Source organism: Leopardus geoffroyi, chromosome D2 (assembly GCF_018350155.1).
Source record: "Leopardus geoffroyi isolate Oge1 chromosome D2, O.geoffroyi_Oge1_pat1.0, whole genome shotgun sequence".
Taxonomy (NCBI): domain Eukaryota; kingdom Metazoa; phylum Chordata; class Mammalia; order Carnivora; family Felidae; genus Leopardus; species Leopardus geoffroyi.
This window is the reverse complement of record NC_059334.1, coordinates 32,855,940-32,881,445: the sequence shown is the minus strand read 5'-3', so window position 1 is coordinate 32,881,445 and position 25,506 is coordinate 32,855,940. Positions and strand designations below refer to the sequence as shown.

The 25,506-nt window shown below is 54.1% G+C and overlaps 1 protein-coding gene across 7 annotated transcripts in view; it reads right to left on the bottom strand.

The window, feature by feature from the left end:
- CDH23 (cadherin related 23) overlaps positions 1–25,506 on the bottom strand; it is a 416,047-nt gene that overhangs the window by 134,163 nt on the left and 256,378 nt on the right. For all 7 annotated transcript variants that reach the window (XM_045439537.1, XM_045439536.1, XM_045439540.1 and 4 more), the window contains 2 exons: positions 24,824–24,973; positions 24,201–24,359 (listed from right to left, as the gene is read on the bottom strand). In XM_045439537.1, the coding sequence (XP_045295493.1) occupies positions 24,201–24,359; positions 24,824–24,973 (309 nt within the window). The remainder of the gene's footprint in view (positions 1–24,200; positions 24,360–24,823; positions 24,974–25,506) is intronic.

Genomic DNA, 25,506 nt, shown 5'->3' with positions numbered 1-25,506 from the left:
ACTCGAAGCTCTGAAGGTGCTGCGGAGGACGTGCTGGGGTCACGGGGCCTGGACGGGAGGGCTCATGATCTCTGTCACCTACAGCAACATCTGCATCCACACCACCACAACATGCGGTCACACACACGTGTATAATTCTGGCCGCAGCCCTAGGAGCTAGGTACAACCCCCTGCTCCCCGCCTTTACCCAACGAGGAAGCAGACAGGGTTCTAAGCGGGTAACTTGCCCAAGATCTCACGGCTGGTAAGTGGCAGAGCTGGCCTCCAAATCCCTCTGGGTTTAAGACCGTCCAGCACCTTGATGGCTAGGCAACCCCCGAGTCTGTCCTGCGGAAGCCAGGGAGCGGCTCTGCAGTGCGAGCTGGTCCAGTGGAGGGCGCTGCTGGGGCCCACACCTGCCCACCCCACATCCCGCCCCACTGGGCTTCTCCTGCGCTTTTCACACAACCTCCTTCCCCAGGCGTGCTGCGTGCCTGAGCATCTGAAAGGGTCAACGGACGAATCCAGGGCCAAACAGACAGCGACCCTTGAGCCCACTTTAGGAAGGGGTGGTTGGGCGGTGACTAGGGTCTGTGCACAGAGGACACATGTCCTCCTCGTGCCATGAACACCATCCCATCTGCCATGTTCCAGGAGTGCATACGTCCGTCTTCCTGCAGGGTGACGTCCGGGGTCTCACAGGCCAGTCAGACGGCTTTGGGGATGGGGGAAGGGGATGGCCCAGCCGGCCAGGCTGGGTGGCTCTCATACTGTCCCTGGCAATTCTGGGAAATGCCAAACCAGGGTTCCAGGTGGGCACTCCAGCTGTGCTGCAGGTCTCCCCTCGGGGGCCTCTAGGTCCCCGCCACTGTCCCTCAGGGCATGAATCTTACCCATAGGTACTAGTACACTCTACTGCTCACCAAGACTGCCAGAAGAGGCCCAGGGGCCAGAAGTCAAAGGCAATAGCTACAATGATTTTCCCCTGCTCAAAAACCTTCGATGGCTCCCTTTGTGAAGACAGTGACCAGATACTCTTGGTCATGTATTCACTAAATATTTTCTGGGTTCTTCCAGTGTGCCAGCTACTGGACCAGGCACTGGAGTCACAGCTAAGAGTGTGCCGACATCCTTGCTGGCATGTGACTTACAGTCGGGAGTGGGGAGAAGACAAGAACACAGGGGAGAAATAACCAAGGAATAGAATTTCAGACAGCGGTCACGACTGTGAGGAAAACAAAGCAGAAAAGGATCTAGTAGGTGTTGGGGTTGCTAGTTTAGACTGATGAGTCCTGGGAGAGACCTCCTTGGCCAGGTGTATTTGGGTCTACGGGGCAGCCACTGGCTGGACACTGGGAAGCCCTGGGAGCTCCTGGGGAAGGACCCTACTGCCGGCACCCAGCTCGGAGGCAGCTCACGGCACCGGCCTCCTCCAGTGCAAGCGCGTGCAGCCCGGGGACAGGGGCCTGCGGGGCAGCCGCTGTCCCTGCCGATGGCACATGAAGACAGGGTGCGGCTGGGACTGGCTGTTGTCCAGAGCCTGATTGATAAGGCGTCTACACTGATTCTCCCCAACACTGGCATTACCAGCAAAACTAATTCCCTCATTTGGGCCTTTATAATTGCATCGCGAGTGCTTATTTCCGTGATGGACAATGCCGGCAGAAGTGTAATTTTCTTCTGCTGACAAAAAGGGAAAAAAAAAAATACGCATGGTGGGGGAAATTCCAAAGGTTAAGACAAGGTGAGCCTATAGTGGGGGGAGAGCCAAATTCCCAGACTGGCCGGGCCCGAGTCACAAATGCCCATCTTGGCCCCGGCTACGGGGCAGGGGGAAGCTAAGATGCTGCCCCTTGCCATCTCCCTTGGAGCACAAACTCTGTGCTATGCACCGTGGCATTTCCCCCACCTTATTTCATTCCATCTTCCCGACGGCTCTGCCCTGGCGGTGGTGGGACCGGCACCAGCATTATCCCCATTTTACAGATGGAACGGAGGCTCAGAGAGGTCAGTCAACTTGTTCAAGGTCAAATGGCCACAGTACCAGATAGGATCTCACCTGTGCTCTGGTGTGCTATGAACCACTCCCCTCCCCTGCTGTGCCTGCTGATGGAGCTGGGGGAGAGGGGGTCGTCTTGCCGTTCGAGGGCTCAGCCATGGGATCCAGAGTGCTCCTACCAGGTCACTGTCCTTGCCCTCTAGAAGCTAGATGAATCCCCCCAGCAGTCTCCTTCTTGCCTTAACGGTCCTACCCCAGCCTCTGCCTAGAAGGGGTAGGTTCCAGCACCCCTGGCCGTGCCCGTCGGCAGAGGAAGCAGGGATCTCTGGCTGCGGTTTCCTAGGATGCAGACCCTCAGCCAAGGCCCCTGGCCCTCAAATAAGGTCCCCCCACTTCTGCCCAAGCTTGGTCTTGGTATGTGTAGGTGACTCAGGACCTAGACTGGGAGACACTGTCACCCACTGAAGGCCAGAGCAGCCCGGTTGGCTGTGGGCACCCTTCCCAACCCACCCAGGGCTCTCCACCTGGCACTTTCTGGATACAGCTCTCCCTTCAACACGTATGCCAATTGTATGCCATCGGCCCCGCCCAGCCTGGCTCATCACAAAATTTCACGGCCACTCTCGGCACCCACTACTTCGCAGGTGGTCAGGTCCTCCCCTCTCCCAGCCCCTCCCCAAGGGCCCCCTTGTGACCCAGACTATTTTCACGATGAGTAGTCACCATCTCCCACCCTCTTCCATTCATTTGCTCTGGACCAAGAGCCTCCCTTGTCGACACACTGTCCCCCTATATCCCTGTACCTCACTGCTGTCCCTCTTACTAGCCTTGCAGAGACCCATCGCTGACGCTGGGCCTTACGCCCCAAGCTGCTCCTTCCTGCCCTGGCCTTTCCCTGGGTCTTCCTCTGAACTGCCACCCACTGGGTGCTGCTGTTCTCTGATAGTGCTGATCCCTCCCTGGGGACAGATGCCCTTGTCTCTCATGGTTTCAAACAGCCACGACTCTTCTCTACAGCCTCAGAGTCCTGTCCTTGTATCTTCTCTCTTCCCGTGTCCTCACTCTTCCCTCCCTCTCCCTCTACACACTCACACACACACACTCTCTTTCTCTCTCTCTCTCTCTCGCGTGCGCGCGCGTGCGTTTTCTCCTTTTTCCTTTCTCTATGGCTCAGGCAGCCCCTAGTACATTCCTGTACTCCTGCCTCCCGTGGAAATCTTCTCTCTGCCCGGCTCAGGTAGAGCCCATCCCGCTACACAATCTCACACACACACGTGCACACGCTCGCATTCACCCTCCGTCTCAGGCCCCACCCCACCCCTGATTACAACCCCTGTGGCCCCTCCACACCCCTTCCCATCCACCTGTGTGCCCTTCCCTGCAGGCTGGCAGCTGGCAGGCCCTCACTCAATCATTCCCCACTAGCGCCCGCACCCCTGTCACGCATGCTTGCCCAGACACCCTGCACGGGGCTTCCGCTCTGAAGCAAGGCGGGCCCAGCTGCCTCCCCAGCAGCCCCGGGTCCCGGCAATGGTGGCAGGCAGCGGGTGCCAGCGAGCAGTTCTGCTCCCGTGCACAGATCTGCAGAGAAGGGCACACGGTACAATTTGTTCAGGAAACAATAGCAATGTTTGACATGTCATAAGGATTGATGGAGCAGAAATTTACATGGGAGAATGCATTTTTAAAGAGCTCCACGGAGCCCCGGCGCTTTGCTGGTAATGCTTTCCACATTCATCATTCGCTGAGCCTCTCTGAATAACTCCTTAAACTATGGGAGATTAACTGCGCTCTGGCAAGCGCAGAGAAGCTGGTGTGGCCGGTGAGAGCAGGAGGGACTCTGCAGAAGGAACCTGGTAGCCGAGAGGCTGGGTGACCTCCACTTGGCCAGATCAGGCCCACGAGGCCCGGTCCCCTCCCGTGTTCCCGCACTCCCTCCCATGGTGCTCTGCGAGAGGATCTCTGCTTCTTCCTAAGACACAAGGCAGAAGCCAACGGCCGGCAAATACTTAGTCTGCCCCACACTTCCGGGGCAACGCTGGGTGTGTCAGGTGCCCTCACCATTGATGGGTGGGTGTATGGCGGGTGTTAGGTGGGCATAAGGGTTTGGCTGGAAGCTGCTGGTCGAGCACCTTCGCGGGGGTCCTGGCCAGGGGAATGGACACACTCCTGGGAGGGGAGGAAATAGTAGTAGCTGTAAGGAAAATGGCATATAGGGGATAAGAAGGGAGTGTTCCAGACGGGCAGTGGTACCAGGGAGTGCACAACAGGGTGCAGGAGAGATCACTGTGACCCTGTGGATCCTAGGAAGAAAAATATACTCAGGAAAGCTCCTGGGTCCTGCTCTCGGCTTTCCGGGCATGTAGGAGACCTTAGGACAAGAGGGTGCCACTGGAGAGTCTGGGGCTGGGGACAGAGGCTCAGAGCCCATGGGAAGGTGGAGCCACCGAGTTGGGGGAAGCAATTACAAAAGGGTAGGGACCCAGATGGTGGTGGGGCTGCGGAGAGAGGGAAGGGGGCCCCTCCTCCCTCATGTCCCATTATGGATCGGGGATGGACAGTCACCATTCCATCACCCATGCCCATGGCAGACTAAATCATCACGGTTTGAGTGCAGAAAAGTCCTCAGGATCTCTCAAGCCTGTCTTCCCTCCAGCCACCCACAGCTAATTGTCGTGCAAGTTGTGTTAAAGCCTCTTTGCTAACCCCGCTGGACTCTCTGCTCCTTGAGGGTCAGAACGTCCTTCTCCTTGGGACTGGGACGCACAGCACAAGACCAGGCACCGAGAGCCTCGGAAAGGAGTTGGGCTAAGCGTGGGATCACGACAATGCCAACAAAATGGCAGAGCGCCCTAACCACGCAGCCGCGGGACCTGCGTAAGACACTGGGCTGCACGCCTCCTGACCCACCTGCCCGCTTCTGCTCTGGTATCCGCAGCCCAGCCTCCATCAGAGCCAGGCTGATGCCTTGAGGCGCCACTGGCCAGCTCAGAAGGCTCCCTGGGCGTTTCGGATCCAAGCTGCCTGCCATGACCCCCGAGGTGGGCCAGCCTCTGCGGCCGCTGACCTCCTCTCCGAGCCATCCCTGGATCACTCTGCTCTCGCCGCTCAGTCTTCAGGCTTCTGACAGGACAGGCTTGCTCCTGCCTCACAACCCTTGCACCACATTCCCTGGGCCAACAGGGCTCCTTCTCCCCGCTGGGGGCTCAGCTCCCAGGACCCACTTATATTTGTAAAGCCTCACTCGGCTGCCCGCTGGCCGCCGCATGGGCTAAGAGCCGAGGTGGTCACAGCGATCAGTGGTGGTGACAGGCAAAGGGCTTGGACTGTGGGGTGGGGGGGTCGGGGCTGTGCTGGGACCTGGCTGGACTCCGCTGGAGAGGACAGGCCTTGCTCGTGGTTGGACATGGTGGGGAGAGGGCCCGGTTTCGGCAGGAACATCTGGGTGAACGCTCACTGGCTACCTCCTCCCACAGACTGTAAGCTTTATGAGGGCAGGCATGGTCTTGCTTCCCATAGATCACCAGCCCCCAACCAGTGGAACGCACACAGGAGACCCTCCACAAAGAGGAGCTGGATGAAAGAACAAATGAAAAGATTCTATTTGATGACTTATGAGGTCCTCTCTACCAGTGACAAGCCAGGAGTCCCCGGTCCTGAGTAGATGGATTTCTGAGGAGGCAAGGACACCAGAAGGATACGACGGGGCGGGAGGAAAGGGGACAGGGAGGAGGGAGATGGCGGGAGACGAGGGAACAACCACAGTGACATCTACTCTAAGCCTCATCTGTTCAATGGGGCTGATAATAGTACCTGCCTCACGGGGCTGTTACGGGGACTAAAGGCGTTACACGTAAGGGGCTTCAGATCAGCGCTCGGCAGTGAGAACAGAATCGTGTAGAGCAAGCGGCAGTTTTCCCACCCCCAATTCTAACAGCCCTGGGCCAGCTGCGGGCCAGGTGGGGGTGGAAGGGACGGTCGCCGAGCCCCGTGGGAGCCAGGTCCACACCCCAGGTATGAAGGGGGCAGTCCTGTGAGGCAAGGGGAGGAGGCAGGAGAGTCGGGCTGACAGGTGAGGGGGGACCCTAGCATGTTTGTTATTACAGACACGGTGTTGTTCTTGGGCTCCCCCAGCCCCTTGTTTATTTCTCTTTATTTCAAAACGTGGAAATAAAAATTGATGGGGAGCAAATTGCTCTGGCCAGCAGCTCTGTGCTTAAAGGAGTCTTCCTGGGAAAGCAATTACAGGATGTCAAAGGCTGTCAGGGCGGCCGGCGGCGGCCAGTGCCCAGGGCCTGGCCGCGCCTGGTGGTCCCCAGGAGGACGCGGGAGCCGGTGCCCGGAGGAGGGGTGTGGGGGCTCCCCTCGGAGGCACAGGGATAGCTGAGACCACCACCTTGCTGAGCGTCACCTGTGGGCCTGGCATTGCGCGAGGAACTTGACCTGATCGGTCCCTAATCCTTAAAGCAACCGACAAGACGGAGGTCACAATCCCATTTTACAGAAGAAGTAACTTTAGCTGATGCTAACTGGAGCAGCAGTTAACGGCAGATCCCCCTCGTTTAGTCCCGACTGGGCTCCAGGCATTATTCTAAGAAGTCCGTGTACTGACACGTTGCATCTCCGTTGCCATTCTGGGAGACGAGTATCAGACACCCTCACCTTACGGATGCGGGAAGCGCCCGACTGGCAGAAGCAGCCGGCGCCACGCAAAACCCCCCGGTGCCCACCTCCACCCGGGAGGGGCTGCTTTGCTCAGAGCGCCTGAGCCACTCTCAGCCTGCGGGCTTTCTTTCCCAAGGAAGCCGTTGGCACGGGAGGGTATCCCGGAAGCTGCCCTCTGTCAACAGGGATTGGAGTCCATGGATCAATACCCCAGCCTCGTGGCCCTGGGGTGAAAAGGCTCATCTCCACCCTCAGATGTCCCAGTGGATGGAGCTCCACTGGGATCCACGGTAAGTGGCTTCGCAATGCCCCCCCTGGGTGACCTTATCTCACTTCCCAGTCCTGGGTTACCCGGGGCCGCGTCCCAAGGAGACGGCCTGCCTGCAAGTCCTGTGTCGGGGTGTGCTTGTGGGGGGAGCCAGGCCTCAGACACAGACTGCAGGCTGGGCACACACGGTGAGCCACACAGCATGGCCCTGTCCTCACAGCTGCAAGCGGCTCAGGGTCCCACAGATGGTCACCGGCAGAGCTGGGATTCGAACCCCAGTCTCTCTGATATTCATACACAGCAAAATGAAAAGGAAGAAAGTTTCAGCTCCTAACCCTTGGATGCCACCGTCCATTCCCTTATGCCTTAGGTTTGAGCAGGACTCAACTGAGTGACTTTAAAAAAAATAAAACAAAATCACATCTGACCGTCAAACAAAGAAAATTGGGATACAGAAAGCCATTTTCCGGGGATGCAGGAGGGAGGGTAGCCGGCTGCCTGGGGGTGAACGAGGCATTCACAATCAGAAGGGACTCAGAGCCTCTCTGGGGCCAGTTATCAAGCTGGGATTATGGGGTAGAGGATGAGGAGGGGAGGGTGCCGGAGAGATGTGCGGCCAGACACCGGGGCTGAGTCTCAGTTAAGTGAGACCTTCCGTGCAGAGGAGACGGAAGGAGGAAGAAAAGACAGTCTAATCAACCCCCTGGGGGTACAGTCGAACCATGGCTCCCCCATTACTGGATCTCACCATACACCCCTGCCCTGACTCTGACCCGTTCCCTCTTTTCCTCAGCCCCTGCGGGGTGCAACAGGCAGTTCCAGGTCTAGTGAGAAGGTGGTGAGAGGTACCCGGGCTGGGGCTGGCCCCACACGTGTGCCAGGACGTGTCCTCATCCCAAGGTGACTTAGAACCCGGGTGGCACGCCCCCCAGGCCCGCTGCCATTGGCGGGCACTGATTGGGCGAGCACGTGCTGCTCGCTAATGAAGCGTATTGATTCCACATTCTCTTGTTGTCTCCCTAAATGGCAAGCCACACATCTGATAGATTAAATACCCACATGATTGCCCGCCTGACATCTCCATCACTCCGCCTGCGGGTCCCTAATGAATTTTACAGCCCCGCAACGACAGAAGAAATTAAGGTCAAAGTCCGACGCAGGAACTATAAATCACCCGTGATCTCGGAGACCAGCAGAGGTCCTGCAGCCCTAGCCCTCACTCACCTGGGCCAGTTCAGCCCAGGGCTTCACGGCAAGACAGCCCCATTCTGTGTGTGAGTGCAGGGTGGGGAGGGCGTGCTGGGAGCCCTCGAGCCCGAGAGGCAGTCCCCGCTCACAGACTTTGTGTGCCCTCACTCCCCTGCCCGCCCCACCTCCAACAGCCAGAAGGTTCTAACACAGGGAAGCTCACTGATAGGAACGCAGCGTATCTCCTTTGTAAAGACTTGTTTCCCCAGAAGATCAAACATGCGGGTCACACTGTTCACAATGTCCCCAGAACAGGGGGGAGGGGATGAACAGCATTTCACCCATTTTGCACATGGGGAAACCCAGGCTTGCAGAGAAAAGGGGCTTGCCCAGGGCCATTCGACAAATTGAAGGCCCTTATCTTCCAGACCCTAAGCTTACAGATCTTGTTACAAAGGGAGCTTAGAGGGGCCTTCTGTCCGGGCCCTGTTTCTCTTCCAGGTAGGGGGTACCTGCTGCAGGTGGCCGAACAGGCAGAGTGCACTCTGGCCTTTGATTCAGCTTGGACATCGGCCAGTCAAGTTCAGTGCGCCTCTTGTTATACCTCTTGGCCCGCAGTCTCACCAGGCTCTCAGGGAGAGATGCAGTCTCAAGGAGGCCGTGCTACCTCACGGCAAAGGGAAAGGACTTGGGCGTTCTAGAAACAAGAGTTCACGGCTCAGCTCTGCCCTTTCCATAGGTGTGACCTCAGGCAAACACCTAACTTGTCTGAGTCTCAATGCTCTCATTTATAAAACGGGGAGGTTCATTTCTACCTCACCAGGTTGTCATGGGGGTTCAAGGAGATAACACGTAGGGGCTGAGTTTGGCTCCAAGCACTTCATATTAGCACCTGTCGCTTAGCACCCGTTCTGTATCAGGCACTGTGCTAAGTTCTTTGCGTGTATTATTTCTTCAAAGACCCACCACAAATCCAGAAGGAACAAACCTCATCACCATTTTCCAGAAGAGGAAACTGAGGCACACAGAGGTTATTCGGCAGACTAAACATCCATGCTCTCTTTTTCAAATGAACAAAAATTTAGTTTTAGGCGTTACGACGCTGCCTAAACACTATTTGCCAACTTCCTTTGTAGATAAGCACAACCATGTGACTAAGTTCTGGCTAATGCGATGAAAGCAGAAGTTTGCAAGACATTTCTAGGAAGTCTTCTTAAAAGGGAGGGCAAGTACCCTTCTTCATTTCCTCCATTCTGCAGCTTATAGTATGGATATGATGCCTGGAGTTCTAGCAGCCACCTTGGACCATGAAGATAACTAGAAATGGGGCAGGGGGGAAGACAGCTTGAAGGGGCCACCTAAGGCTGCTCACCTCTAAACTGCTTTCGCATGGGAGAGAAAATATAGTTCAATCTTGTTTATGAAACTATTTGGGGGGCCTCTGCGACAGGTAGCTGTCCTGGATCATTGCTGATACAAGTAACCTAGTCATATGGCTCAGGTGGCCGAGTCAGGATCAGCTTGGGTGGTTTAAGTCTGGAGCCTGGGGTCTTTGCTACTCTGCCTCCTGTAGCAAGCACTTGAGGAACATGAGATGATAATATCGCCACCATCATCCTCATCATTGCATAGTAAAGTAGAGGGGGCTCCTTCTAGAGATGTTGAGTTGCCAGACTTTAGTTGGTCATGAAATCAATTCAGAGGGTCAGGACTAGTATTTTTAAAAATGAAATCTAGTAAGGGTGCCTGATGGCTTCGTTGGTCGAGTGTCTGCCTTCAGCTCGGGTCATGATCTCGCGATTTATGGGCTCAAGGCTCGCGTCGGGCTCTTTGCTGATGGCTCAGAGCCTGGAGCCTGCTTTGGATTCTGTGTCTCCCTCTCTCTCTGCCCTTCCCCTGCTCACACTCTGTCTCTCAAAAATAAACAAACATTAAAAAAAAAAAGAAATCTAGTAGAATACAATAGAAAATACTAAGGTGAAAACTATAAGACATTGTGAAAGAAACTGAAGATGACAGAGATAAACAGACAAATATTCCATACTTATACACTGGAAGAATGAATATTGTTCAAATGCCCATACCACCCAAAGCAATCTATAGATTCAATGTAATCCCTATCAAAATTCCAATGGCATTTTTCCCCCATTGGAATAGAACAAACAATCCTAAGACTTGCATGGAATCACAAAAGACCCCAACGACCCAAAGCGATCTTGACAAAAAAAGAACAAAGCTGGAGGCATCACGTGCCCTGATTTCAAACTGTATTATAAAGCTACGGTAATCCAAACGGTATGACATCAGCATAAAAGCAGCAGTAGCCACAGAGATCAATGGAACAGAATAGAGAGCCCGAAATAAACCCAAGCATATATGGTCAACTAATATTCGACAAGGGAGCCAAGGATAATACTCAATGGAGAAAAGCCCACTCTTCAATAAATCGTATTAGAAAAATTGGACAGCCACATGCAAAAGAATGAAACTAAACCAGTATCTCACACCATACACAAAAATTAACTCAGAATCTATGAAAGACTTGACTGTAAGACCTGAACCCATAAAACTCCTAGAAGAGAACATAGGTAGTAGGTTCTTTGACATCAGGTTTGGTGATGATTTTTTGGATCTGACTCCAAAAGCTAAGGCAACAAAAGCTAAAATAAATAAATGGGACATCAAATTAAAAAGCTTCTGCAGAGTGGGGTACCTGGGTGACGCTGGCTTAGGCTCAGGTCATGATTTTATGGCTCATGAGTTCGAGCCCCACATGCAGCTCTGTGCTGACAGCTCAGAGCCTAGAGCCTACTTTGGATCCTGCATCTCCCTCTCTGCCCCTCCCCTGCTTGTGCTCTGTCTCTGTCTCAAAAATAAACATTAAAAAAATTAAACTTTGGGAAAAAAGAAAAGCTTCTGCAAAGAAAGCCATCAACAAAATGAAAAGGCAACCTACTGAATGGGAGAAAATATCTGCAAATCACAAATCTGATCAGAGATAAGTATCCAAAATATATAAAGAACTCCTACCATTCAACAGCAGAAAAAGATCTGATTCAGAAAAATGCACAGAGGATCTGCATAAGCATTTCCCCAAAGAAGACAGCCAACGTGAAAAGCTGTTCAATATCACTGATCATTCAGTGCAAATTAAAACCACAAAGAGATATAGCCTCACACCTGTCAGAATGGCTAGAAAAGAAAGACAAGAAATAACAAGTGTTGGAGAGAATGTGGAGAAAAGGAAACCCTGTGCACTGTTGGTGAAAATGTAAATGGGTGCAGCCACTATGGAAAACAGTATGGAGGTTCCCTCCCCCAAAATTAAAAATAGAAATACCATGGAGGCACCTGGGTGGCTCAGTCAGTGAGGCGTCTGACTTCTGCTCAGGTCATGATCTCATAGCTTGTGAGTTTGAGCCCTGCGTCAGGCTCTGTGCTGACAGTTCAGAGCCTGGAGCCTGCTTCGGATTCTGTGACTCCCTCTCTCTCTGCCCCTCCCTTGCTTGCTCTCTCTCTCTCTCTCAAAAATAAATACACAATTTAAAAAAATTAAAAAAAATAGAAACACCATATGATTCAGCAATCTTGCGTCTGTGTATTTATCTCAAAAATAAATGGAAACACTAACTAGAAAAGGTATCTGCACCACCATGTTCACTGAAGCATTATTTACAATAGCCAACAGAGAGAAGCAGCCCAAATGTCCATCAATGAATGAACGGATAAAGAAAATGTGGTGTATATTTACAATGGAATATTATTTGGCCATAAAAAAGGAAAGAAACCTTGCCATTTGTGACAACATGGATGGACCTTGAAGGCATTATACAAAATGAAATAAGTCAGAGAAAGACAAATTCTGTATAATCTCACTTATTGGTGGAACCTTAAAAAGCAAAACACCCAGCTCACAGATAGAACAGATTGGTGTGGCTACCAGAGGTGGGGGTGGGAAGAGGGAAAAATGGGTGAAGGGGGTCAAAACATACAAACTTGCAGTTATAAAATAAACTGTTCATGAGGATGTAATGTGCAGCATGGTGGTTACAGTTAATAACACTGCATGGTATGTTTGAAAGTTGCTAAGACAGTTGATCTTAAAAGTTCTCATAAAAAATCCAGAATCTAGGAGAATAAAATGCTGGAGCAATCCCTATCAAAATAACACCATCATTCTTCACAGAGCTAGAACAAACAATCCTAAAATTTGTATGGAACCAGAAAAGACCCCGAATAGCCAAAGCAATCTTGAAAAAGAAAACCAAAGCTGAAGGCATCACAATCCCGGACTTCAAGCTATACTACAAAGCAGTAATCATCAAGACAGTATGGTACTGGCACAAAAACAGACACTCAGGTCAATGGAACGGAATAGAGAACCCAGAAACGTATGGCCAACTAATCTTTGACAAAACAGGAAAGAATATCCAATGGAATAAAGACAGTCTCTTCAGCAAATGCTGCTGGGAAAACTGGACAGCGACATGCAGAAAAATGAACCTGGACCACTTTCTTACACCATACACAAAAATAAACTCAAAATGGATGAAAGACCTAAACGTAAGACAGGAAGCCATCAAAATCCTCAAGGAGAAAGCAGGCAAAAACCTCTTTGACTTTGGCCGCAGCAACTTCTCACTCAATACGTCTCCAGAGGCAGGGGATACAAAAGCAAAAATGAGCTATTGGGACCTCATCAAAATAAAAAATTTCTGCAGAGCAAAGGAAACAATCTGCAAAACTAAAAGGCAAGTGACAGAAGGGAGGAGATATTTGCAAATGACATATCAGATAAAGGGCTAGTACCCAAAATCAATAAAGAACTTATCAAACTCAACACCCAAAAAACAAAGAATCCAGTGAAGAAATGGGCAAAAGACATGAATAGACACTTCTCCAAAGAAGACATCCAGACGACCAACCGACACATGAAAAGATGCTCACCGTTACTCATCATCAGGGAGACACAAATCAAAACTATAATGAGATACCACCTCACACTTGTCAGAATGGCTAACATGAACAACTCAGGCAACAACAGATGTTGGAGAGGATGCAGAGAAAGAGGATCTCTTTTGCACTGCGGGTGGGAATGCAAAACTGGTGCAGCCACTCTGGAAAACAGTATGGAGGTTCCTCAAAAAACTAAAAATAGAACTACCCTATGACCCAGCAATTGCACTACTAGGCATTTATCCATGGCATGCAGGTGTGCTGTTTCGAAGGGGCACATGCACCCCAGTGTTTATAGCAGCGCTATCCACAATAGCCAAAGTATGGAAAAAGCCCAAATGTCCATCGACGGATGAATGAAAAGAAGATGTGGTATATGTATACAATGGAGTATTACTCGGCAATCAAAAAGAATGAAACCTTGCCATTTGCAACTACATGGATGGAACTAGAGGGGATTATGCTAAGTGAAATTAGTCAGAAAAAGACAAATATCATATGACTTCACTCATCTGAGGACTTTAAGAGACAAAACAGATGAACATAAGGGAAGGGAAACAAAAATCATATAAAAACAGGGAGGGGGACAAAACATAAAAGACTCTTAAATATAGAGAACAAACTGAGGGTTACTGGAGGGGTTGTGGGAGGGGGATGGGCTAAATGGGTAAGGGGCATTAAGGAACCTACTCCTGAAATCATTGTTGCACTAGATGCTAACTAACTTGAATGTAAATTAAAAAATAAATTTAAAAAAAGAATAAAAAATAATAATAAAATGCTAGAGTGTATTATTACATGTGGTAAGGAAGTATTGTTTGTGTTCTAGATATGGATGTGTGTGTTAACTCTGGGCCATGGAGTTAAATGTAGTTTTTATTATGGATTATAGTAAAGTTTGGAAAACACTAAACCAATGGGTATAGGGACTTTGAACCCCTCCCAGAAAGAAGCTGGCAGGAACCACAGCTGTCATTGTCTCCCACAGGGACTGTACAGCAAGACAAAGTCACCCCAAATGCATAGGCCCAGCTCAGCTTCTTCCTAAACCTCTGTGGGCCCCCTTTCTCCCAATTGCCCCCTGGACAGATTGTCAGGCCGAGGCGCTGGGGGCTGCTCGGAGCCCATCCTGCCCCTGTGGTCCCATCCCAGGGCCCATAACCTTCCCAGCACGGGGCACAGGTGCCTTTTGTGCAGGCATTTGGTTGACTGCATTTATGAACTCATTCTGCCTTGGCCACTCTCACCGCTTCCTATTGTCCCCTCGCCCAGGGGGCCCATTTTCTCTGCTCTGGTGTCCTGTGAGCAATAGCCTGAGCAGGAACAATCAGCAGCTAACCTACTGAAGGGGGACTCTGACGGGCAGAGTGCAGGGGACCACAGGCTCTCGGCGCAGGTGGGGGAACTCTCCGGGGCAGGAAGTCACACATTGTTAGCACTGAGGGGGCCTCAGAGAGTGAGGCACAACCCCTTGATTTTACAGATAAGGACACCAAGGCCCCAGAAACCAGGGACCTGCTCAAGGTCACCCGGTAACTGAGCAGCTCCTGTATCCGAGGCCCGTGCTCCGCCCATCTCCCTGGACTCTCGAGTTGGCCTATTCCAACAAGGGGCTGGAGCCCAGTGTGGGATGGCACTTGATGGTGACCAGCAAGCAGAAGAGGGGTCCAGGGGTTTTGGAGTCAGACAGACCCAGGTTGGAATCCTGGCTCTTGGACATGCACTAAGCTGGCTGGCCCTGGACAGGTTACTGACCTCCCCAGACATCCGCGGCTCGTTTCTGTACCACGGATCCAGAAGAGACGACTAACATATCGCAAAGGGTTTATGATTTGCTAAGCTCACCAGGCCTGTTCTTTCCATTTTTCGGCAAAGGGGCAAAGGTCAGTGACAGAGCTGCTCTGGTCAAGGACAGGAGATTCTGGAGGCACCGGGGAGGGAGGGTTCCAGAGCTTGATAGGCAACGGGGCTTTCCGTCAATTTGCCAAAAATCAAGTAGCTACGGGAGAGGACTGAAAATGGTCAGACCTTAAACAAGGTCCAGGGCAATCACCTCAGGGGCAGAGGTGGGGGCGGGCAGCTCTCGGTCCTGATACAGGCCCTGCCAAAGCTCCTTCCAGAAGCCCTGGGTGGTGGTGGGCAGACGGCAGCCAGCTGTGTTCTCTGTCTCTCCTTAGTGCCTGTCCTACCTCTCATCCCATCCCATTTCGGTTTTACGGATTGATATTTAGATTAAAGAGATACACACAGCCCAGGAGCACTGAGGCCTGACAGACAGAGGAACTCGACCCGTCAATCACCGGCAGCCAGCTCTGCTTCCTCCAGCACCTGTTCCCTCCGACTGGCGATGAACCCAGGAGTAGATTAGAGGGGTCCGGAAGTACAGCCTGGACACGCCCCGAATGGGGGAGGGTGTGTCTACAAAGGCCTTCTAGTCAAGCCTGGGAGCTGGGCTGGGCTGACTGTGGGTATGCGTGTGTGTGTATATGTGTGTGTGTCTTTCACTTCCCTCTCCCCCTCCCCAGGCTGCAGATATTCAATTTTCTTTTAAACGGTGGGGAAATTGGAAGAGGTTTTGTTCCGTTTAAGCACAGCTGGAGTCTTGTCTCAAGGAACTGGAGAACAATGAGATCAATTAAGATGCCTGCAGTGAAGGGTGTCAGGAGGGGGTGGGGTGGGAGAGCACCAGGTAGGGGGGCCAGGAGGCCCTTCTCAGGAAGGGGAAGGTGGAAGAGATGGCCCAGGCTTGTCCCAGAAGTCTAGCTTGGGCTCTTCCCTGCTTTGACCTGCCTGTCTCTATTGGGTTTTGCTGAAGTATCTAGACGAGACCCGCTCATCAGCTCGCGTAATCTCCCAGACTTACTAATAATTCGTGTTGGCAATTTCTGTTGCCAGCTTTGTGCAAGGATACAATCAGGTTGAACCAATGCTATCAGAAGCACGGAGAGGCCACTGTTCTAGAACAGCACAGAGGGTCCTGGACACTTGGCATGCAGGAGGTGCTGATACCACTATCAAAGCGTTGGCTATGTGGGGACTCTGGACTCCAACCTTTCCATAGATGGTTCCACAACACTACTGAGATGGAAATTATCCTCCCATGTCATAGAGGAGGAAACTGAAGCCCAGGGAAAGGAAGTTACAAGCCCAAGGCCAACCTGCCGGTAAGAAGCCGAGGCAGGACCCCTAGCCAGTGTCTGCCCACTTTTGTGTTTGCAGAGGTGCAGGGCTTACCCGGAAGTCAGGTGGAGACGGAGAGGGATGCGCCGTGCTGGGCCTGCGGAGAACGGCAAAGCCATTGCCCAGAACTGGGCGTGAGCACGGCCACCTGTGACTGGAACTGTCATCTCTCACCTGGTCTCCCAGCTTCCACCCTGGTGCTCTCATGCCCTCCCTCTTCCCCACCCCACCTCAGCCTATCAGAGCTCTCTGGCTGGCACTTCTGATGGGCTCCCTGTCCTAGCCAGTCACCTTCTGGCCACCTCTCCTCCACCTACACCCCCAGGCTCTTGTCTCAAGTCTTCACCTGCAGCTCCCTCAGCGTGGGGCAGCTCTTTCCTGGGTTCCTCCCTCATTTCCTTCAGGCCTCTATCCACTGCCCCCCTCTGTGCGAGGTCGGTCTTCCCTGACCCCTGGAGAGAACACAGTAACACCGCCACCCCTGTTGCTCCCCACCCGCACCGCTGTAATTTCCCCCATGACGCCTATCCCCATCTGACACGCTCTGGGCTTGCTTGTTCACCGTCTGTCTCCTGCCCCTGGAATGTGCAGGGATGTCTGTCTTCTTCACTGCCATCATTCTAGGTCCTCGATAAACAGCCACTGAATGGAGTATTATCTGGGGGCCTCTCTGTCTCAGAGAGTATGGAGTCCTGCTCTGGGAGGGGACAGCGGCTAAGGCTTCTGCAGCAGAGACACAGGGGCATGGTGGCACCCAGTGCCACCCAGCAGCAGCCAAGGGAGCCGGGTCAGCTCCTGCTCACCTGTTCGAAGAGCCAGGCTGAGGGGCTGGGTGCATTTCAGCCTTGACCTTGCAGTCACAGGTCTTGATTAGGACTGGGAGGCCCAGGCGATCCTGGAATCTGGTGGCCCTTGCACCTCCCAGCCCCCTTGCCTCTGTTCCTGGGCTGGGGGTCTGCATCCCCAGACTAAGCTTGCCCTAGTGACATTTCTAAGTGCAGTGGGGAGGAAAGGACATTAGCCACGAAAGCCCTGAGCCATGAGAACTGCCAGGGAAAACAAGGTGCCGGGTACCCAGGGGAGCTGGGGAGAAGGGACACTGCCAGTGATCAGGGGGAGGGCTTCCTGTGGGGAAGCTAGCAACTGGGCCGGCTCTTAGGTTAAGGAGAGTTTTGATGGTCTCAGACAGGAGGGAGGAAGAGTTAGATGGGGGAGAAGCGTGAGAGCGTGTGGGTGATGTAAAGGGAAGTGGGGCAATCTGGTCAGCAGGAGAGGAGGGTGAGGGGTGTGGCAGGGCAGAGGGCTGGAAACAGCTCAGGGCCGGGGTGTGGAGGCCTCGAATGCCAACCCAGGCCTAGGGCACTGGAACTTTACTGGCCAGGGGGTACCTGGGGGCAGCAGGGATTACTCTCTTTTCCTTCCCCCTCCCTCCCTTCTATTCTTGGAGAGCTCTGACTAGGCTCAACACAGGGTTTGAAGGGTTTCCCCTTCGGCTGCTTTTTGCAGGGCATCCAGGAGGAGGAGAGGGCACTTGCTTTCTCACGGCACCATGCTCTCATAGGACATCTCCGTAAAGGGGTACTGAGTTAGAGTGAGCACTAAAGTGGCTCCGAGATCTCCGTGTTGGAGCAAATGCTTTGAGATTCCTTCCATTGAGAATTGAGCGGGGCGGGGGCGGGGGGGGGGGGGGTCTACATCCCTCCCCTTGAATGTGAGCTCGCTTTGGTGACTCTCTAATAACCAGTAGAATTCAGCACAAATGTGTGAATTCGAGGCTGGGTCAGAAATGGCCACACAGCCTCCACCTGGTTCTCTTGGGACACTCTTTCCCCAGAGGCCTCCTCCAAAGGGCTCCTGCTCGGCACCCGTGTGTGTGAGATGTGTGCACCGTGGGGGGAGGCCGTGTGTGGGTGCCCACGACAGTCAGGTAGACCCAGACCTTCAGTGGGCCCAGCCTAGATACCAGACACGGGAGGGACAAGCCTCCAGCTGCCGGGCATGCCACATCCGGAGGAGCAGAGAAGGACGCCCCCGCTGAGTCCCTTCCATGTTCCTGACCTACCCAGTCCATCCGTGAGGGTAAGAAAACACCTCCTGTTTTATGCAGCCAAGTTTGGGTGGCTTCTTACGTGATAGGAACATGTGCTGAGGGTCCCTGTCCGGAGCACGGCACAGAGCAAGCATTAACCGAGCGTGCGCGGAGTGTGGGAACGCACGGAAACAGCAGAGGAGGGCGTGCCTTTGGGCAGGGCATCATAAAGCTCCTACAGCCAGGACGAGCTACATAATTTGCAGGGCCCCGTGCAAAGTGAACACGGGGGGGGGGGGGGGGGGGGGGGGGGGGGCCCTGGTTCAAAATTAAGAATTTCAAGACACTGACAGGCCAAGTGTGGGGCCTTTGGAGTCCAGGCCCCTGAGCACATGCCCAGGCCTGACACCCAGGAAACCAGCCCTCCTGTCACATCTGCTGTCTGCCTGCCTTCCTCTGAGTACGCGCTGCTGGCCGGGCTTGGTGCCGAGGGCCCTCCCCAACTGTCCCGTTCCGTTCTAACAACAGCTCTCCCGGTCAGGACCTCTCAGCACACCTCCCCAGGTCGGAGGGGACGACACAGGCTCAGCTGACCGTCAAGGGCCCATCTTGGCAGAACGGGGATTGCACGCAGGCTGAAGGGGTACAGGCCAGCCAGATCAGGGTCCTTTAAGGCCACTGATAAGAAAATCCACTCCGGATGACTGTAAGCCCTTGACTGCTTACATCCACGTCACCACCCTGGGGTCTCCCAGCAACCCAGCCCTGTGTGCTGGGCAGGTGGTACTTTCCCAAGCCGGGGGCAAGGGAACCAAACCTGGAAACGGAGTGGCCAGCCCGCGGCACAACAGGATTCTGACCCTGCCCAAGACATTATCAGTCTCCCAAGGACAGGCTGGGAAGATGGGCAGGGAGGAGGGAGAGGAGCCATGCCTATCGGCCCCTATAAGGCCACCTTGGAGCTGAGGGGTAGCACTCCGCCCCTGGGCTGAGTGAACTGTGAGCTGGTCCTGGGACCCCACACCAGCCCAGTCAGGGCTCTTATGTGTCTCTCCTTCCTGCTTTGATTTCTACGCCTAGAGAAGAATCCCATCTTGTCAGACTGTCCATCTTCTGCCCATTCCTGCTCTGCCCGGTCTCCCTGGAACAGGGACAGAGGCCCTGGATGACAATAAGATCCGTCCTAGGAGTAACCTCTTTCCTGGCTGCTGTCCCTTCTCAGCATTCCTCTTCCACTGCCCAGGGACATGGAGCTAATAAATCTGGGGACACCAGCACCCTATTGTGGGAGGCTGGGCTGGCTCATCGCACATCCCAGGTACCACCTCTGTCAGCTGTCTCCCAAATGCCTGCCACGGGCCACCAGGAAGGAAGAGGTAAGAGAACGAGGATGCTTTGATACAGGACTTCTCCATTGTCAGAACAGCAGCCCAATGGTTATATTTGGGGTGGGTGACCAAAAGAGAAAGAGCTGAGCTCTGTCCATGTCCAAAGAATACAAGTCCACCTCCCTACAGAGCACATCCCCCCCTCACTAGATTTCAGCCACAGGACCTTTGCACATGCCATTCCCTCTTTGCCCAATGTGCTTTCCTCCCCTCACTCACCTATTAATGCCTACTCAGTTGCCACTTCCTTAGGGAAGCTTTCTCTGACGTCAGTCAAGGTCAGGTGTCTTGTGATAGGTTTCATAGGTCCCCGATCTCTCCCTCGTAGCAAATAATAATTAAAGATTCATTTCTTAATATGAACATCAGGCTTTCCCAGGAGACTGGAAACTTCATGAGGGCAAGATTCACATCATTACTGTCCTCAGGGCCACGTGCCTGGCACATAGTAGGTATTCATAAAACATATGTTGAATGAACGAAGGGTTGGATTGCTTTCCTACTGTCCAGGAAACCCTGCTAGGTGCCAGGTACCAATTGGTCAGGCTGCAGGGCTGCCCCGAGCCCAGCAGAATCCCAGGAAGACACCCCACAGCCTTCCCACCTGACTCTTGCTGTCACTCAGGAGGTGGGATTGAAAGGTGAGAATCAGAGTGGCTTGGGGATACGAGAGGGGAACAAGCAGCGCCATCTAGAGGATGGGGAGCCACCAACATGATACAGGAACCTTTACACATGTTGATGAACACAAACGTGTGTGTTATATACACATGCCCCTGGGCACACGTAGCTGCATACGCATGTGCGTGTACGGATACAAGACCATGCCTGTGTGGACACCTCCCCCCGCCGCAAGCATACCTCACGTGCACCCCCTGAACATGCGTGGGTACATGTGCCCCTGCACCCTTCCTCTGCATGGTCGTCCTTTGGAGGACCGGTCCTGGCTGGCATGGACATCTGTCCTGCATCCTCCCTCCTGCCAGGAAGCCTCTTCTAATCCGGGCTGCCTTGGGGTTCCCGTCTCCCTGGGCAAAGTGCTCTGGTCTCCCCGACTTGGTCTTCCCGTCAGTAAGAGTAGCTCACACAGCTCTGACCCTTGAGCAGCTCGGGACCTACACGGCCCAAAATTCACCTGATAGTGCCAGAGGTTCTGGAAGGGCTCAAGGGTCACCCAGAGACAGAATGCCTGGAGAAACCCTGTGGCCTGCCCACCTGGGTCCTGCAGAGGGCACTTCCTGGCTCCTCTCTTCACCCTCAGCTCTGAACATTACTGAAAGGACAGGCTCAGTGGTCCAACTCAGAACCTTCTGGATGGGCAGCCCACTGGTTAAGGGCCTATGGCTTGGGGCCAGACAGTCTTTTTGGGGGCTGCAGCTCAATCACTTAGTAGCCTGGGGGGCCCGGGCAAGTTATAATCACTTAACCTAAGCGTCCGTTTCCTCACCTGTAAAATGAGAGTGGCAGCGCATTCTTGGGTTAGAGACAGCGCATGTAAAGTGCCCGTTTCCAGCTAGGACTCAACAGTGACGGCCACCGAAATGATTATTGCAGTAGCAACACTAACAGGGGTAGCCGCCCTCAGAGGTCAGCTCCGCCATCCCCCTTCCTCTGGGCATGACGGCCCCAGGCTCTAGGTCTGGAAGGGACCAAGGACACATCTTAGTCTATCTTGTTCATTTCACAGATAAGGTACAAGAAGAGAAGCAGCCCTAGGCATCCAAGGAGTCAGCGCTCACGGCCAAGCCTTTGCACTCTGGGTGCCCACGCTTTCCCCTCCGCCAGTGGAAACGCATTGTGCTATAACTGGGGGCTAGAAGGGTCTCAAAATCTAGGCTGGGGGAGGTCCAGGGAGCGGAGAGGTACAAGGGTCCAGCCCTTCCAGCCTGGCCAGAGACGAGGCTGGAGGGGACAGACCCTCTCCTTCCAGCTGCCCCTCCCCACGGTCAACCCGCTGCCTCCCCCCGCCCCCCACCCCAGGGCAGGTGATAAGCCACGGAAGCAGGGGCCAGTGCTGTGTGGGAGGCCCCTCACAGCAGGCTCTGCCCCAGCCCTCCTCAGTGCAAATTAAAACATTTCCCTTTTCTTGCGTAATTTTTTTCTGACACAACTGCCCATGAAACATTTTAATAACATCCCAGAAAAGGTCATGGAGAAGGAATTTCACAGTCCCTGAGCAGGCAGCTATAACTTCAGCTCCTTCTGCAGCAAAGGAGGGGGAAAGATCAGACTGACCCCAGAAAATGGCAGCGTGGGGGAGGCCAGGTCAGGCCTGGGCAGGGGGGTGGGTGAGGCCATGAAACCTGCCACCTGCTAGGAGCTGTGGAAGCTCCCTGGGAGATGATGGGGGGTCGGTCGGGTTGGGGCCGCGCAGGGGATTCTTTCACACCTAACATTCACACCTCTTGACGGCGGTCTTGGGTGGCCTCATGCCCATTCTGCAGATGAGGAAATGAAGGCTCTCAGAGGTGACGTGGCTAGACTAACGCACAGCAAAGGCAAGGAAAGCAGGGCCCACCCAGTTTCGTGTGCTCTCCGGAGCTCCTGCAGGCACACGGCCCTGGGACCAGAGCTCATCATTGGGTGAAAGAGCCCCTTCCTATCTGCACGACTCCACAACCCTGGGGCCAGGGGTGTTGAGAAGGAGGTGGGCAAGGCTTAGACTCAGGCACTGGAGGCTGCCCAGACGAGCCAGGCCTAGGAAGAGACACTCAGAGGAGGCTGAACGCATCCGTGGAGCGTTTGGAAAGCAACTGGAGAAGGGGTTTGTGGGAGCCCGGCCGGGGTCTACGCAGGCCCAGGAACTGCTCTGGTGTGTGGGACCCACTCTCTGGTGGCAGCCCCAGAGGAGACCGGGCCTAACACACTGTCCTTGACCCCAGCAACTGGCCACCAGCCAAGAGGTGTGCCTCCTGCCCCTTCACACCCCACCCCTGCTCCCTAGGTTCGGCAACCCTTCTCCAGGGCTGTGGGAACTTGTGAGTGCAAAGTGAGACATCCATCCCCAGGGACACCCCCCCCCCCCCCAAGCCGGACGCCTGAAATCTTTGCCATGTGGTCCCGGGCCTGTTGGGGTGGGGTCCCTAAAGCACAGGCTGCTTGGGTGTCCTTCACCCCGATATCTGAAGATGGCTGGGGGTGGGGAGCTGACGACCTCAGCCTCCGGCCCTTGCTCTCTGGCTGCCAAGAGGATCCGTGGGACCTCAGGCACCAGGTGACTGATTGCAAGGAGCATCTTGGTGAAAGCCAGCGGGGCCACGGGCTGGGGAAGCAGGCGGGAGGAAAACGGCCATGGCAGACTTATTGTTTCTGTCTGATGGCCCGCCAAGCTAAACATCTGTTTGGAATATTAATAACTGTCAGATGGGAAGGGCCTGGGGGCTCAATACAGTTTCATACCATCTGTCGGTAGAGTAAACACACTTCAGAGTCGGGGGCCCGGGATCAGCAGGCAAGGTGTTGGCTTGGAGTAAGGATGGAACAAGAAATGGAAACGGGGCCCCTGAGGCCCTCAGAGTGGGCAGGGAAGGGCAGCAGTGAGCTGAACTGCATCACATTTATGGAGCACCTACTATGCGTGGGAGCTGAGCTTGCATACCATAAAACTGCCACTTGGATCTGCTCGGCAACCAACCCTCTCTGTTCTGGTAACAGGAGCCCCTCTGGCGTAGCCCCTGTCCCATTTCCAGCCCATAGAATTTGCAGGCAGCTGACCCAACCTCTGGCCCCACCGGGAGGAGTGTGACCCATCTCTGGTATTTCAGGATCATGATGATTGGGTCCAGGATGGCCCAGCAAGGAGAATCGGCTCTGGGACTTTTGCTGGAACTACTCAAAAAGAAGACGGTTTTTCCACGATGGGTGATAAATTGGTAACAAGCAAGTCTGGGGGTGCTGGTGTTCCTCTGCCCACGTAAAAAAAAAAAAAAAAAAAAAAAAAAAGCAGCACCTTGGTGCTAAAGGCAGATTCTTGCTGGGCGCCTGGATACAGCCACGCCTGAAATCACTTACACTTTGAATTACACGAGCTGGTCTTTTTTTACTTGAACCACTTAAGGGTTTGTGTCCCTTGCCACCAAGAATACCGACTGATACAAACGGACCCTGGGAGAGGCCTCTTGTCAAAGTCCCAGCCAAGGGCCGCTGGGGATGGCCAGATACCCTTGAGAAGCCCATTCTTGCCTGGTGCCTGTGTTCCAAGAGCGAGGGTGGCCCTCCTCGGAGCCGGCTGGCCCCTATCTCTATTAGAGGGCACTTCCAGGGCTCCTGGCCTACTCAGGCTCAGTGCCTCTCAGGGCCAAGGCAGAAAACCAGTGTCCTTGGCCCGATCCCACCCTCCCCCGGGTGGGCGCTCTTTCCACAGTGCTCCCTGACCACGGGAGCCCCGTTATAAAGAGTCCAGATGCTTTAATATGCAAACGCCACAGCCTCTGGGGGCTTGGGGGGCACCCCCTCCCTGACTGCCCAGGTTTCTTGGGCAGATCCCTCTGGCTGCCTCCCCATGGGCATCCCCAGAGCTCAATGGCCCCGTAGGAGAGCAGGACTCACCAGGACTGTCAGCACAGAGGTCCCCAGGGTGACGTTCTCGTACAAGCTGACGTTGTACAGTGGCTGGCTGAAGATGGGCCGATTGTCATTCTCGTTGATGAGGGCGATCTTCACCTTGGCATAGCCCACGTGGTCAGGCACACTCTCGTTGGCAAAGAGCTGGGTGTGCAGAGCAGGGGCCTGGGTAAGCTCTCACATGCTCCTGGAGCCTTCTCCCCCCAAAGTCCCCCTGGGGCCTTTACAGGTCCTGACAGGGAGTTCCTGTCTGCGTCACTGCCCATCCCAGGTGTGTGTTGCTGTGAGTCCCCCCCATCAGTGTCCAGAGGGCCAGGGTGGTCACTGATTCTGCTGGTGGCTGGGCTGGCAGGGGCTGGGGCAGTGAGGCTCACTATTGGCTTCTGAGGCTGTGATCATGCCTTATAAATTCTGCTCAATTTCCAGACATTTCCTTGTGCTCCTTGAAAATGGGGGGCTCAGCCCGGCCCCTGTCAGGGGCTCCGTGGGCTTCTCAGAGTCAGATACATAGGGCAAGAATGGGGAGAGGTGGAAGGGGAGTTTAAAGGGGATGGGATCACCCCTGCTTCCCCTGATAGCTTCTACCCAGCAAAGTTGGGGGGTCTTACATCAAAGTCGTAGCGGTCCACAGTCTCATAGTCCAGGGGGACGGCCACCCGGATGCGAATGTCCGCTTTCCCTTGGACAGAGGTGGGGGAGATGATGAAGTGCTGGGAGTTGTTCCCCACCAGGTACACCTCGAACATGCTGTTCAGGCCCTGGGGCAAAGTGAAGAAAAACCAGTCAGAGAGGGCTCGGGAGGCCAAGGTCAGGAGGAGAGTGGCTTTGTTGGAGGTGGATGAGGTGCCCGTGGTGGGGCTTGCCTGCCCCCCCAACCCAAAAGCGGTCTGGCCTCCTCTGGGTGACCCTGGCCTAGCTCTCTGACCCTGCCTTCTGTCCCTGTCTGGGCCTTCTGGAAGTCTCGACCAGGTCTTTTTGCCTTCGTTATCCCTTCAGATGCCTAAAATGTCCCCTCCAGGTGGTTTGGTTCATTTCATTTCCCACCTCCTGTCCCCTTCCTCAGTCCCAGTGACCCCAACTGGGAATGATCTGCAGTTGGAGAACCCAGCAGGGAGACAGAGGAAAGAGGGTCAGAAGGGAATGGAGGGGAGAGAAGCATGTTAAGTGTCCCCAGTAGGCTTGGGCAGGAGAGGGACGGCAGGACACAACTTCTTCCCCTTCCTCCCCCTGGAACGTGTCAACCAGGGAGAACGCTGGCTTCCCTACACAGGGGATGGGATCACCCAAGCAG